At 30.3% G+C, this 13,303-nt stretch overlaps 1 protein-coding gene and 1 long non-coding RNA gene across 2 annotated transcripts in view; one reads left to right on the forward strand and one right to left on the reverse strand.

Moving 5' to 3' along the window:
* Positions 1-13,303, forward strand: part of LOC120177924 — a 31,733-nt gene that overhangs the window by 10,359 nt on the left and 8,071 nt on the right. The window lies entirely within an intron of this gene.
* On the reverse strand, positions 4,899-5,496 carry LOC120177915 (probable choline kinase 1). The gene is made up of 3 exons (XM_039183905.1): positions 5,415-5,496; positions 5,207-5,307; positions 4,899-5,128 (listed from the first exon to the last, which is right to left on the reverse strand). The coding sequence occupies exons 1-3, from the start codon at positions 5,458-5,460 to the stop codon at positions 5,018-5,020; spliced, it is 258 nt and encodes an 85-aa protein (XP_039039836.1). The 5' UTR covers positions 5,461-5,496; the 3' UTR covers positions 4,899-5,017.

A 13,303-nucleotide genomic window follows, 5' to 3' on the forward strand; every position in this document is an offset into this window, starting at 1 on the left:
AAACATGGGAAAGTGGTGGAATTGGATTTCAATTCCCCCTAATTCCAAGGGATTCATGCGAACCAAACGCTACCTTAATGTTAAGTTTTCCTATATCAGATTTAGTGTATTGAATTTTATAAGTAATATAACTTAGGATAAAATATATAAATTGTATTATGATGATAAGAAGATATTTTGTTGAGTATTTCGATTATTAAAAGTTATAAAATAATCTATTAATTATAGGATGTTTTTTTATTAAGTCATCTGACTATTAATTATAAAATAGTCACTCAACTATTCATATGTTTCAAACTCTTAATTTTTTATTAAAAATTGATGGTTGTCTGATCTAGATGTAAACCTGTTGATTGAGATATGATAAAATTTGATCTCAAAACTCTTTGAGTTGTATTTTATGGATTAATTCCCCATTTACATTATAACACCGAGCCACTACTTGAAATACTATGTCATCGAATCATTGCTTAAAAGCAATGACAATGTTAATAGACGTCATTAAAATATTATTTTATCATGTCCAATTAGCATGTTAACGTTCAATTCATACGATAGTCAAATTTTAACGAAAAAGGATGAATTTTGAACATATAAATAGGCATGTGATAATTTTATAACTTTTAAAAGTTGGGAACTCAACTAAACAATATCCTATAGTCGAATGACCATTTTGTAACATTTAATAATCGAAAAACTTAACAAAACAACGTCCTATAATCTGTGAACGTTTATATACTTTACCCTATAACTTATTATAAATATTTGTACAATCAAATTAGATATGACTTATATTAGAAATAACAGAACACTTGTATCCTTAGAGAGGAACATTTAAGTTAGGTATTCCTGTTTCTGAATCATGGTTAAATAAAAGAAATAATGACTTTCGACAAAATTACTGTTTTTCATTAAAACAAAAAAATCACTGTTGGGTGAAGTTAAAGTAAGCATATAAATAATATGGATTTGACTACCGAGGAAAGGGTGGTGGGTTTGCTTTGGGAGCGGGGCAAAACAAAGTTATAATTTGTGGAAGCCTCACTTCACATGCTGAGATTAGGGGAAGTGAAATATATAAATATTTCACCACCGTATTTTATTTTTACAGCGTCATTATATTTAGATATATATATATATATATATATATATATGTTTTCGTTATTTAAATAAGCAAGTGTTTTATAAATTTTTATATTTTAATCGCTTTTTATCATGTACGTCATTAAAAAAACATTATATTAAGTTTTGTTTTAGTGATTCTTATTAAGAACAATTAATAATATTAAGTAACAGTGACAATTAATTTAGTAATTTTAAGAAATATAATATAATAATTTTAAAGATTGTTATTGAAGCAGCCTAGCAAATGTTTATAAAAAACAAAACTTGGTCTTGAGAAATGGAGCTGTTGATGAATAAATTAGGGCACTGGTTTCAATTAAAGGTTTTAATTTAGGGGGTTTTGGGAACTCCAAAAATATTTTGGCTTGAACGAGGCATAATCTCACATTAATGTCATAAAGAGTTTTTGAAGATTTCGAAGCAGGAAATAAGTTAATTTCTCTGTGCAGTTACTGTTTTACCCTTATTGGGTTTATACGTCATGGGTATAGTTTGGGATTATGGATATTTTAAATAATTTAATTTATTGGATGCGGAAATCTCAATAAATTCGACACCAGGTTGTTATATGTCACTGTACTTGTGCTTGGGTTTTTGAAGTCAAAACAGATCATAATTGGGCTCGAATTTCCATCACAGCCCAATAACCCTAACCTTATTTCATTATTTATTTATTTATAATTGCTTAACATTTATACCAGGTTCAAACACTTTAATCTTCTCCACCATTTTAGATATTATATTATAAATTAAATATTTATACATATTAATATAATGACATATAATATATCAATATAAATTATAATAAAAGTATAATTTTTTTAGATAATTCATTAGTAATATTTTTATATGAAATATTTTATTAAGAAAAAATATATTACTAATATCATTTAACATTTGGGTTTTAAAATAATATTTTAATTATTCTAATTTAATAATAATCACTCATTTAAAATTTAAAATAAAATAATTTAAATGATATATTTAATTTTTAACCATTCAAAAATAGCACAAACCAAGTGGTCTCTATGGTAAAGGAATTGTTGTTATTTCTTGAGGATCTAAGTTCGAGCACCATAGATATCAGGAGTGTGAGCGTTCAATGTTGAAAGGTTGAGGGTCATCTTTGAACATATACTACCTTGTACTTACCTCAAATTAAAACAAAATAAAAACAATTATTATATATGAAATAATCAATTTAAACAATAATAAAAATACAAAAAAAATTATAATAAAAATATATTTAACTCGCTATTAATATTTTAATAATAAATTATAATTGTTTACTTTTAATTAATTAAAATAAATTATTAAACGATAAATTATTTTTTAAAGACGTTAGTATTAAATTATTGAAATAGAGTATAAGTATATAATTAATAAAAAATGAATTTAAAGTTATTTTCTAAGACAAATAAGTGGAGTCCATACATTAGTAATGATAAAAATATAAAATTATTTTTAAATGTAAATTTAGAAATAAAAAAACTAGAAATATCAGTTTTACGGTTGATTTAATACCGTTTTTATAATATTTTTTTTAATTTTTGTTCCTTTAATATTAATTTTTCGGTTAAAAAGAATTTTATTATCTCAAATTGCTTTTATAGCTTATAAAACCATTTCAAAAGTGTTTATGGACTCAAACGGAGAAGCTGCATGAGAGGTGCTTTTAGCTTTTGCATTTGGAATTTTGAAGACATTACGAAAATACCCTTGCTTCCAGCCTTGTTTTTGGGTGAATTATTTTATTATATTGTACCTTATGCACTCGGTTAATATATGAAATTATAGATTTGTGTTAATGATTTGGTTTTTAATATATATCTAATTTAATAATAATTATGTTTACAAGTGATAATAATTTTTAATATATGTATTAAAATCTTCTCAAAATCCAAACTTTTTAAAAATATGTATATATCTCAATATATTGATACCTAAAAATAAATACATACTTACACCATTATAAGTATGTACATCTCTTAATATCTTGATACCTAAAATAAATACATACTTACATCAGTGTACGTATATTTTTTTATATTTTCACATATAAAAATATTATTAATGAGTTATCTTAAAATATTTTTTTTATATTTTTATTATAGTTTAAATTGATATATTTCAAATATCATAGTATTAATAAGTGTGAATATTATTTAAACGATATATTTTTAATTTAGAACATTATATCTAAAATATACATTTTAGTTTTTCAAAATTATTTTTTAACAACGATTTTAATTATTTAAATTTTAAACTTCACTTTTAAAAAATATTTTTAAAAATATTTTTTACATCACTTTTCAAAATCAATACTAAACTCACTCCAAATGATCTGATTTTAGTTTTAGCTTCTCTTGGCAATTAATAGCTCAAATTAGTCTTTGTAGACCCAAATTTCTTGGTTCTGCCCTTCGCTTTAACTCAAATTAATCTTTGTCAGCCCCAAATTTCATGGTTTTGCCCTTCACTTTAAGTCAGATAGGACCCCTGGGCTCCACAACAAGACAACAGCATTTTTCTCTGGTTGAGAAATTATTAGGCATGTCTCTCCTTCTACATAAGTCTTGATCCCATTGAATAATATAATACCGTATATGTTTTATATTTGGTTATGTAATAATTATACACATAAAAATTAATTTTAATATAATTATATATAAGACAATCTACTTGATTTTCATGTGTTAATTCAATTGTTTATACAATATAAAAATTAAAAAAAAGAGTAGTTTTATATCAAATAAGGTATTTATGGTTTTTGAATATCAAATTAAAATCAAAATTCATATATATAATTAATTAAAATAATGAAATTGGTTGAAAACATAAAAAATGGGGATTCTCCACAACTCACCTTTACGGACCCAAATACTTTTGATGAAATAAAATTCGAAACCAGTTTGAGTCATGGATTTGAGACCAATGGCTTTAAGCGATTTTATTATTATTTTCGATAGTTACTTTAATTTGATAAAATAAAAGTTTAAAGATCAAAAGTTATAATAAAAAAATATTTTTAAAATTTAAGAATAAAAGAGTTATTCAACCTAAAAATATATAAATAATCAATCAATCCACTGAAATACAAAAGAGCTGGACTTAAAATAACTCCTGCAATTTATTTATTTTATTAAGTATTTATGACATGATATATTTCTTTTAGTGAATGTAATATACTATATAATACTATGATTTATGTAATATTGCCTTTTTAAATATAAATGGTTGTAATATATATAAAAGGATAGTTTACTTTAAAAATAAAAATTTAATTTTATCAAAATGATATCTTTAAAAATAGAGTAAATAGACCATATGAATTAATTACAAAATATATAAATTCACTTTCATTATAATAATTTATCTTTATAGTCATAGAGCCCCCAAAACCCTATGCCAACAACTTGTTGCATTAGATTCTACGTATTCATTTGATTGTATTTGTTTATTAAAAATGCAGGCCAAAGCAGAGACACGCATTATTATTAAAGAAGAAAACATGCATGAAAGACGACATTATTATCAGATGTTTGAGACCCATATTGTTTTTAATGAAATTACAATTGTTTTAAGAAAAAAACAATCTTGAGTCTATGGGGTTATTTACTATAATATTCACAAAAAATAAAAATTATCTAAATTACACTTACAAATCAATTATCCAATCAACACAAAATAAAATTAAGTATTTACAAACAATTAAGTAACAATGTCGTATTTTAAGTTCTACTAAATTGTAATTGAAGTTCCCCCCCCCCCTTGTGTGTATATATATAAAAGAGCGAAAAGAATTGGGCAAGTAGATTAAACTTTAACACACGAGTCCAAGTAACATAGCGATAACGGTGTAGGTTTACAGTAGAACGTAAACTAAACAAATCTATGGTTGGATTTGTGAATAACCCAGCAGCAAGGGCTTAGTTAACCAGTATTGTTGAATCCTCTGCCGCGCATACTCCAAGTAGTTGAACTCTATCTTGTTTACATGACCCTGTACATTCCATAACCGGATTGCTCCCTCAATACTTACGCCATAAAGCTAAGTGAAAAGGTGTGAATAAAAACCTACCGAGATGATTCCCCATAAGCCCCAAAACATATGATTGGCAAGCGTGTATTTCTCGACGTTGACGAGTAGCTGCTCCACTTCCGCGTCACTGTGTTCATTTCCTGCATGCAACCCAGAAAAATCACCGTTTAAACAAGCAACATACTTTCCTATAGTATTCAGATTCTTTTTATACTTGATATGCAGTTTGCAGAGAATGATAACTAACCCGAAGATGCCAAATACGCAGTGGTGAATCTTCGGCGCTCCTCCATATCTGTTGTTCAATTGCAAAAGAAACGGGTATGATTCGTGAAGATACTAAATTTTTATCCATATTATTATTATTATTATTATTATTATTATTATTATTATTATTATTATATTATTATTATTATTATTATTATTATCATTATTAATTATTATTAATATTATTATTATTATTTTTATTATTAAATATATTAAATACAAACCAGTTACAATTAAACCGGCTCAGTTACAAACCAACTGAAACCGGTCCAAATCCAACCGGAAACCCTAAATATTTGGGTTTCCAGTTAGGGTTCCCTAACCCTAAATCTAGCCAGCCGCCAGCCGCCATCTTCAATCTCAACCGTTGGATCTGGTTTGATCCAACGGTCCATCATTTGCCAGAGGAAACCCTAGGGTATCTATACCCTAGGGACACGTCCACCGCCGCCGCTGCTGCTTCCAGAAGCCCTCACCGCCTCCGCCGCTGCCACATCCCGAATGAAGGCTCCAGAAGATCAACGACGGCCGTCCACGCCAAGGCTACGGGGTGAGTCACCACTGGTAGTCCGGTGACTCACCAAAGCCCCCTCTTCGGACCAGTCCGATGACCGCACCGGTGGTGGCTATAAAAGCCACCACCCACCTGCAAGACAAAAAGGGATCCACAGACGGCAGAGAACGAAAAAACAGAACAAAAAAAAAAATAGAGGAGGAAAAGAACACAAACGAACAGCAACCAACAACCAGAAAAAAAAATAGAAAACAAAGAAAGAAGAAAAGAAACTTACCCTTGGAGCCTTGACCACCGTCGGAAGCACTAAACATCGCCGGAGAACAGAAAATACCGAAGGTATTTTCGTAGATTTACTCCGATTAGGAGTCTTTTATGGAAACAAAGACCGGAATCGGTCTTAGGGCATTTAGATCTACGTTTTGGGGGTATTTTTTGTGAATTCCGACCACCGTTACGGTGGCCGGCGGCGGTGGCCGGCGGCGGAATACGGTGGCCCATGGCCGCCAGTTTCCCTCCGGCGAAGGAAACTAGAGAGAAACCAGAGAGAACTCTGGTTCTCTCGTCTTGAGAAAGAAAGAAATGAGGCAAATGAGAAGCTTGGCCCTTCGGGCCAGGCATTCAGGGTTATAAACCCTCATCCGTGCGACGTCGTTTAAGGGGGAGGGTATCTGTGTAATTTCCATCATGGGTAAACCCTTTCCGCAGTCACTCCTAGTTTGTAAAATTACAAATTAGTCATTAAAAGCAAGTTTTAATTCTTTTAATCATATCATTCAATTTTATTTTATTACATTTTAGTCATTATCAGTTTATATATATATTTAGGGTAAATAATTGATTTAGTACCTTATAATTTTATTAACGTTTATTTTAATCCGATTAATTAAATAAGGCTAAATTACATTTAGCACTTAAAGTTTTATTTATTCGAGATAGAGCCTTTAAACTTTGATAAATTTTATTTTAATCACTGATTAATTAATTAAGGATTAATTACACTATTAGTAATTTTATTTTATGATGATTCAGGTTATGTTCATAATTTTACATTTATTATTTTATTTATTTTTAATCATTGTTTAGTTATGTTTTAACTTAATTTTTATTATTCTAATATATTTTCAATCATTACTTTAATTATTGTTTTACTATATTATAAATATATACATTATTTATTTAACAATGTTTATTTATTTTCCATATCGAAGAAAAGGACAGTCTTAATACAACTGGATGTTCTATTCTGATATTTTAAAATTAAAAATTAAACAATATTATATAAATTCATACTTATCAATATCAAAGAAAAGAACTGTCTTAAGGCACCTAGAAGTTCTTTTCGGATATTTTTAAATAAATAAATATTTTTTATAATTTTGAAAGAATAGAATTATAAATTAAATATATTTTTGAATTTTTAAAATTTTAATAATAGAGACAATTTATAATTAAAAAGTACCAATTTTGGGCGTTATAGGGGTGCTAATCCTTCCCTAAACGTAACCGACCACGAATCCCTTTTTATTATTAAAAAGAATGGTTAAAACGCAGATCAGTTTATCTTTTAATTGATGTTTTCTTAAAAACTCTTTTAAAAGATATTTTTTAGGTATTCAACCTACCTGACCCAAAAGGCTGATGGCGACTCCCAAATTATTTTCAAAATTATTTATTAACATTAATTTCCCCGCCAAATAAATATTTCGTGCCCGGACGAAAAACGGTTACGACAGCTTGGCGACTCCGCTGGGGACTGGTCAAACTTTTAAAAATTAATTATAAATTGTCTCTATTAAAAATTAAAAATTTTATATATTTAATTTTTAATTCTTTCTTTTCAAATTTTTTATATTTATTATTTTATAATATTTATATGTTTTATTTGCAAGTATTTTATTTCAGTATTTATTTTTATGTCAAAAGTTTAACATTTTTCCTCACACACAACACTTGCATTGCATAACATAAAGCTCTATAATTGAGTTGTCCCTTTTAAGTGGGAGTGAAAGCGACGTCTTCGTGAGAATTTATTCTCCGTGTCAGACCTAGCAAGTAACTTTTGGGGTTCATATGCTCTATGTCTTCGTGAGAATTTATTCTCCGTGTTAGTCATAGAGAAATGTATCCCCTCGAATTGAACTCGATCCGTTTAAGTCTGTAATGGACTATGATCGAGGGTTTGATAGCCCAAGGGGGTATCAACAAGGACAGTTCGAGTACCTATACTCCTAGAACTGAAAACCTGCATATAATAAACCCTAGAAACTCTCCCGATCTGAAACCATGCCGAAATTTTGTCAGTAGGTATACACAAAGAAGAAATAAACTCTAGCTTTTAATTTATTTCTTTTTCTTGAATAAATGCATGCGAACTAGAAATCATGCAGTTAGGTTAAATTTTCCAAACAAAGCATGGAACTAGAAAGCATGAGGTTAAGATTTATACATTGATATATAGTTTTTTTTTAGTTGGTACTAACTATTCTATTTTTTTAATATGTTCATATTGATTTCTTTTGTTTGCATTACATGATCATGGCATAACCAAAAGGTGTTGGCTTGAAAGACTGTTCATCATATTGGAAAGAAATCGTAAATGGACAAAAAGTTTTATGATCAAACAAAATATGATGCGGCCAAGGAAAGACATCTTGAAGAAACTACGAGGATCGAGGGAAGTTCTGCACACAGAGAATCGGTTATATTAATACCAAAAGTATTAAACAAAGATCCTACCAGATTGATACCAAAAGCAATCTATGGTAAGAGCATCAGTCAGGGTATTCAGAGTAGTGGAGATTTTTATGAAGCTCAAGCATATTATTTGAAGGACTTGAACGACCAAAACAAGAAATTGAGCACAGAAATGAAAACCATGCATGAAGATTTTCAGAAGATCAGTCAAGCCTTTCAAAATGCTGGCCTAGGAGGTACCCCAGAAGAATGGATAACAGGGGTCACCAAGATGAAAAAGAGCTGCAACATATATGAAGATCTTGTTCAAGAACTTCTTGGACAGAAAAGATCTCTTACAAAGGAAAATGAGCAACTCCGAGAAGTGACACAGAAAATGAAAGAGAATGTCATGGAAGAGGTTACAGTCCAGACAAGCAATATGTCCCTTAAGTTGATAGACTAATTTGGCTTTGGAGAATTTAGGAATGAAATATATCCCTATATGTAAAGTTTTGTTTTATGTACCGAAACTTTTGCGTTCAATGAAATCTGTTCTAAGATGATCACTCTTCAGTAACACCTTATCATACATGCATTTGTATTTTGCATTTGTACATTTTTTACGTTTGTATTTACATTTACATTTTTAAATTTACATCATGCATTAAAACATATTTAATTAAATAATAATGTTTATTTATTTTCAATATCAAAGAAAAGGGCAGTCTTAATATAACTGGATGTCCTATTCTGGTATTTTAAATAATTTACATTTACATTTTTACATTTGCATATTTACATTTGGCATTTTTGCATTTGTATTGCACAATTTGTATGCTTATTATTACATTCACATATTTACATTTGAATTTGCATTTGCATTTTTTACGTTTGTATTTACATTTTCATTTTTACATAATTACATTTGGTTTTAAACTATTTTACATACATTTAAACATGAAAACATGAGAGTAATTCGTGGAGAATTCCATGATAGAATTTCTGAAATCAAAGTGGAGCTAACTTGGTCTTCCTAAACAAGGATAAGAACCATGAATGAGATTTTAGCAAGGGTTGGTAGAATTGAGAAACTACAAGAGCAACTTATCAAGACTCAACAAGAGATGATTGATCAAGTAAAAAATCCCATAATGATTCAAAAGAGCAAATGACAAAACTGATGGACCTGATAAATGTTGTACTCTATGGAGAGAAACCCTTAAAGGATCCCACTGTGAAGGCTATGAATAAGGTTTTGAATGATAATGATGAGTTCGATGTGATAGTGTCTGATGATCAAGAACCTATTAAAGAGCATGGTAATTCAATACAGATTCAAGATTTGGTCTCAAGGGGCAATCCAAGGAGTCTGGTGAACACTACCCCAGTTATAGCTGAAATGAGCATTCAGAACCCCCTCGATAACATGAGAGCATTCATTCGTTCAGAACGATCAAAGAAAGTGATAGCCTCACGAGCGAGAAAAACTCTGAAGGTTTTTCAAGAATCTATCTCAGACCTGTACCCTCATTTGGTTAAAGGTCAATATATTTCACCAAGATTGGTGAAGGTGTCACCAAAGCCTTATATCCATTGCTATGATCAAAATAGCTTATATAATTTTCACTTGGGAGTATCTGGACATTCAACAAGGAATTGTTGGTCACTGTTAAAGGAAATAGAGACGCTCGTTGACAAGGGAGTCTTGACACAAGAAACGATCAAGAAATGGGGGGCAAATAAGGATAAAAATCCTGGGCCAAGAACACACCCAATAATAGAGGAATAATGATGCATAAACAAGTGGAAGTGTTATATACCACTGTAGTACTTTCTATTTTCAGCATCTTGTTTGAATATGTTTTTTGTTCCTTTCTCCGCCTTTTGTGCAATAAATAAATATGTGTTTCTTTTATGGTTATGAGCAAGGAGTCAAATTTTAATCTTGAGATTATTGAGTATCAAGTAGATTAAATATTCTTTTAATTTTTCAAGAGTTATAGATCTATTGGCAAGTGGTAAAATTATATCTTCCATATCCCATCCAATGCCAATTACTTGACCTTTACCAAAACCAAATCCTGACACTACATTTATCTGAGACTCTGAAGAAGTGTCTCTACCTGTTTTTGAGACACCACCTCTAGATGTTTATTTTTTCGGGTAGAGTTGATCGATTCATGATACTACCTTCTACCATATACATGACTTTAAAAGTCACACGTTTATCCTTCCAAATACAAAACCATCCAAGCCAAAAAAAAAAAAAAAAAAAAAAAAAACCTCAAAAGAACCAAACTTTTAATTATTCGTGAATTTTACTGCAAGAAGAGACTAGATGAGGCATCATGGACCAACTCATTGATGATAATTTCGAGTGATTAGGGCATACTCAAAGAAGAAGGGGAAAGTGATTGATTGAAATAATATATCATGCATTAATTACATTTTTTCATGTAAATAAAGTTAATCTTGAATATTCATCCCCCTGTGGATACCTCTTTTTACAAAGGTTTCTGTGTATGAGATGATGAACGGCATTGTTTCATTTATCCTTTAATATATATATATATATATCCTTTGTTGTCCCCATTTGAGCCTGAATAATGTTTTTTCTAATTCAACCCTAACCAAGGATCACCCTCTACATTAGGGGGCAAGGTAAAGGATATTGGTTCACAAGAATAAAGATTGTCAATACAGTTTTATTACGAAGACAAGTTTCCATGAAGTCATGAAAGTTTTGAACTACAAAGTATGTCAAATACAGAGTGCTTGAAGATCAATCCAATCAAGAATAATGGAAAACCTCCAAAATGCAAAAGGAAAAAGAGGTGCTCAAAGCAATTGAAGTATTATACTCATCCAGCAAAGAAAGAAGAAGAAGAAAAAGAAAAAGAAAAAGAAAAAGGAAAATCGAATAAAGATGGGTGATTTATTGAGCCTCAAGTTACAAGGTTGATCAAGTACAAACAAGAAAAGCAAGAAATGCTGGAGATATGAGAAAATGGAAATGAATCCAAAATTTGGCACTCTAGAGGGATCCAGTTGATGGAAAATTCCTCAGCAAGGCAGATCCAAGTCAGACAAAACAAGATTGACGGCATCAGAATGAATTGATCCTTGGTTTGATGACCCTTAAACACTTATTTGGGCCTTTTTATCCCTTTCTTTCGTAACCATAAGCCATGGCCTACGTTACGTACCTGAAAAGTCCATTCTAATCATACATGGGTTTCTAAGTAAAAGATGATATCTTTAGAATTCATTCCGCCTTCCAAGATTGATTTTTATTTGCAAAAATTAGTTTTTAAAATCTTTAATGCATGATATGAAAAATGATAAAGGTGGGTTCAAGATATGAATTTTTAAATAACATCTTGAAATCAAAGGAGGATTCGAGTTGAAAACCTGAAAAGGCGGCTCGAATATTGAATGGTGCAACAACGACATAAGAGACGATCTTAAGCTCTTAATAAAGCACCACACATCTCAAAAACGTTCCTAAGATTCTGGAAACGAGAAGCATCTCTACAAGATGAGCATAACAACCATTTCTTCAAGTTAGTGGAAGCTCGAAGCGACATACTGAACCAACTTGAAAGAACCTACTTTGCCAAAATCAACCTACACCTCAAATCAGTCAATAATTTTGACACTTGCCATAGGACTATGATTTTTGAATGATTTAAAAGTGTAGTTGATTTATTTGATATTCATTAAACTCCTTGTTTATGATTCGATTATATTGTGAACCTGAAAGGGGTAATACTTTGCAAAATTCTTTCATTCTTCAATAAAGAAAGGAGAAAAAATTTTCAAACAGTATAGTCTCAAATGAGGAAGGTCCTTAAAGCAATTGTTGCTTATTCTACCTCTGTTGTAGAAAAAGAATGAACGAAGCCAGAATAATGAAGCACTTCACATTTTTGAAGGCAAGTGGTCCAAGAAGCCAGAAAGTCTGGAGAATTGAACTTGTGACACTTTCCTATGACATTATTAGCAGCTCATCAAGAAAGATCGTTTATCTCATACTGAGGGCAATAAGGATCACCAGACATATTATTTTCTCCAACCATCAATTCATGTTCTCTAGAAGATTACATTATAGAACCATGAGCAAGTCACTACCTGCACTCTGGTTATACCGTGATGCTGGCTCAAGTCTTGATACATCATTGCTAATTCTTATATGCCGATCACTTTCTTTGTCAAGATGATACCCATTATGTCCTTCAGAAGATTGCTGAATTTGAATTTGAGGACTTAGGGCACAGAATAAGATATTGGAACAGATTCTACACTTGTATGCTGTACAGGATTCCAAAAGTTGAGATAACCAGTTTTACCATCAACTAAACCTTTCCATAGTTAAGGAAGAGTGAGATATGGCAGTGTGTATTTTGGAGCAGCAGAAGAGACAGCTGTCGTAGCAGTCATTACAAGAAAATGCACCAACAAAAATCTTCTAGTTAATCATGATGATGTTTATGCTTCCGGTAAGATTGTTACACGGGATGCTACCGACAACAAGGTCGAATCCGCCAAATCTATTCATCAATTGCTCCAACCGATCACCATTCAGTTCTTGCACATCTGTTTTCAAAGATATACTAAGACAGTAGAAAGCGATCTTTGCAGCACTGATTCTAGCAAAAAGAAACAAGATATTGATA

Source organism: Hibiscus syriacus, unplaced genomic scaffold, assembly GCF_006381635.1.
Source record: "Hibiscus syriacus cultivar Baekdansim isolate YM2019G1 unplaced genomic scaffold, ASM638163v2 tig00003480_pilon, whole genome shotgun sequence".
Classification (NCBI taxonomy): Eukaryota; Viridiplantae; Streptophyta; class Magnoliopsida; order Malvales; family Malvaceae; genus Hibiscus; species Hibiscus syriacus.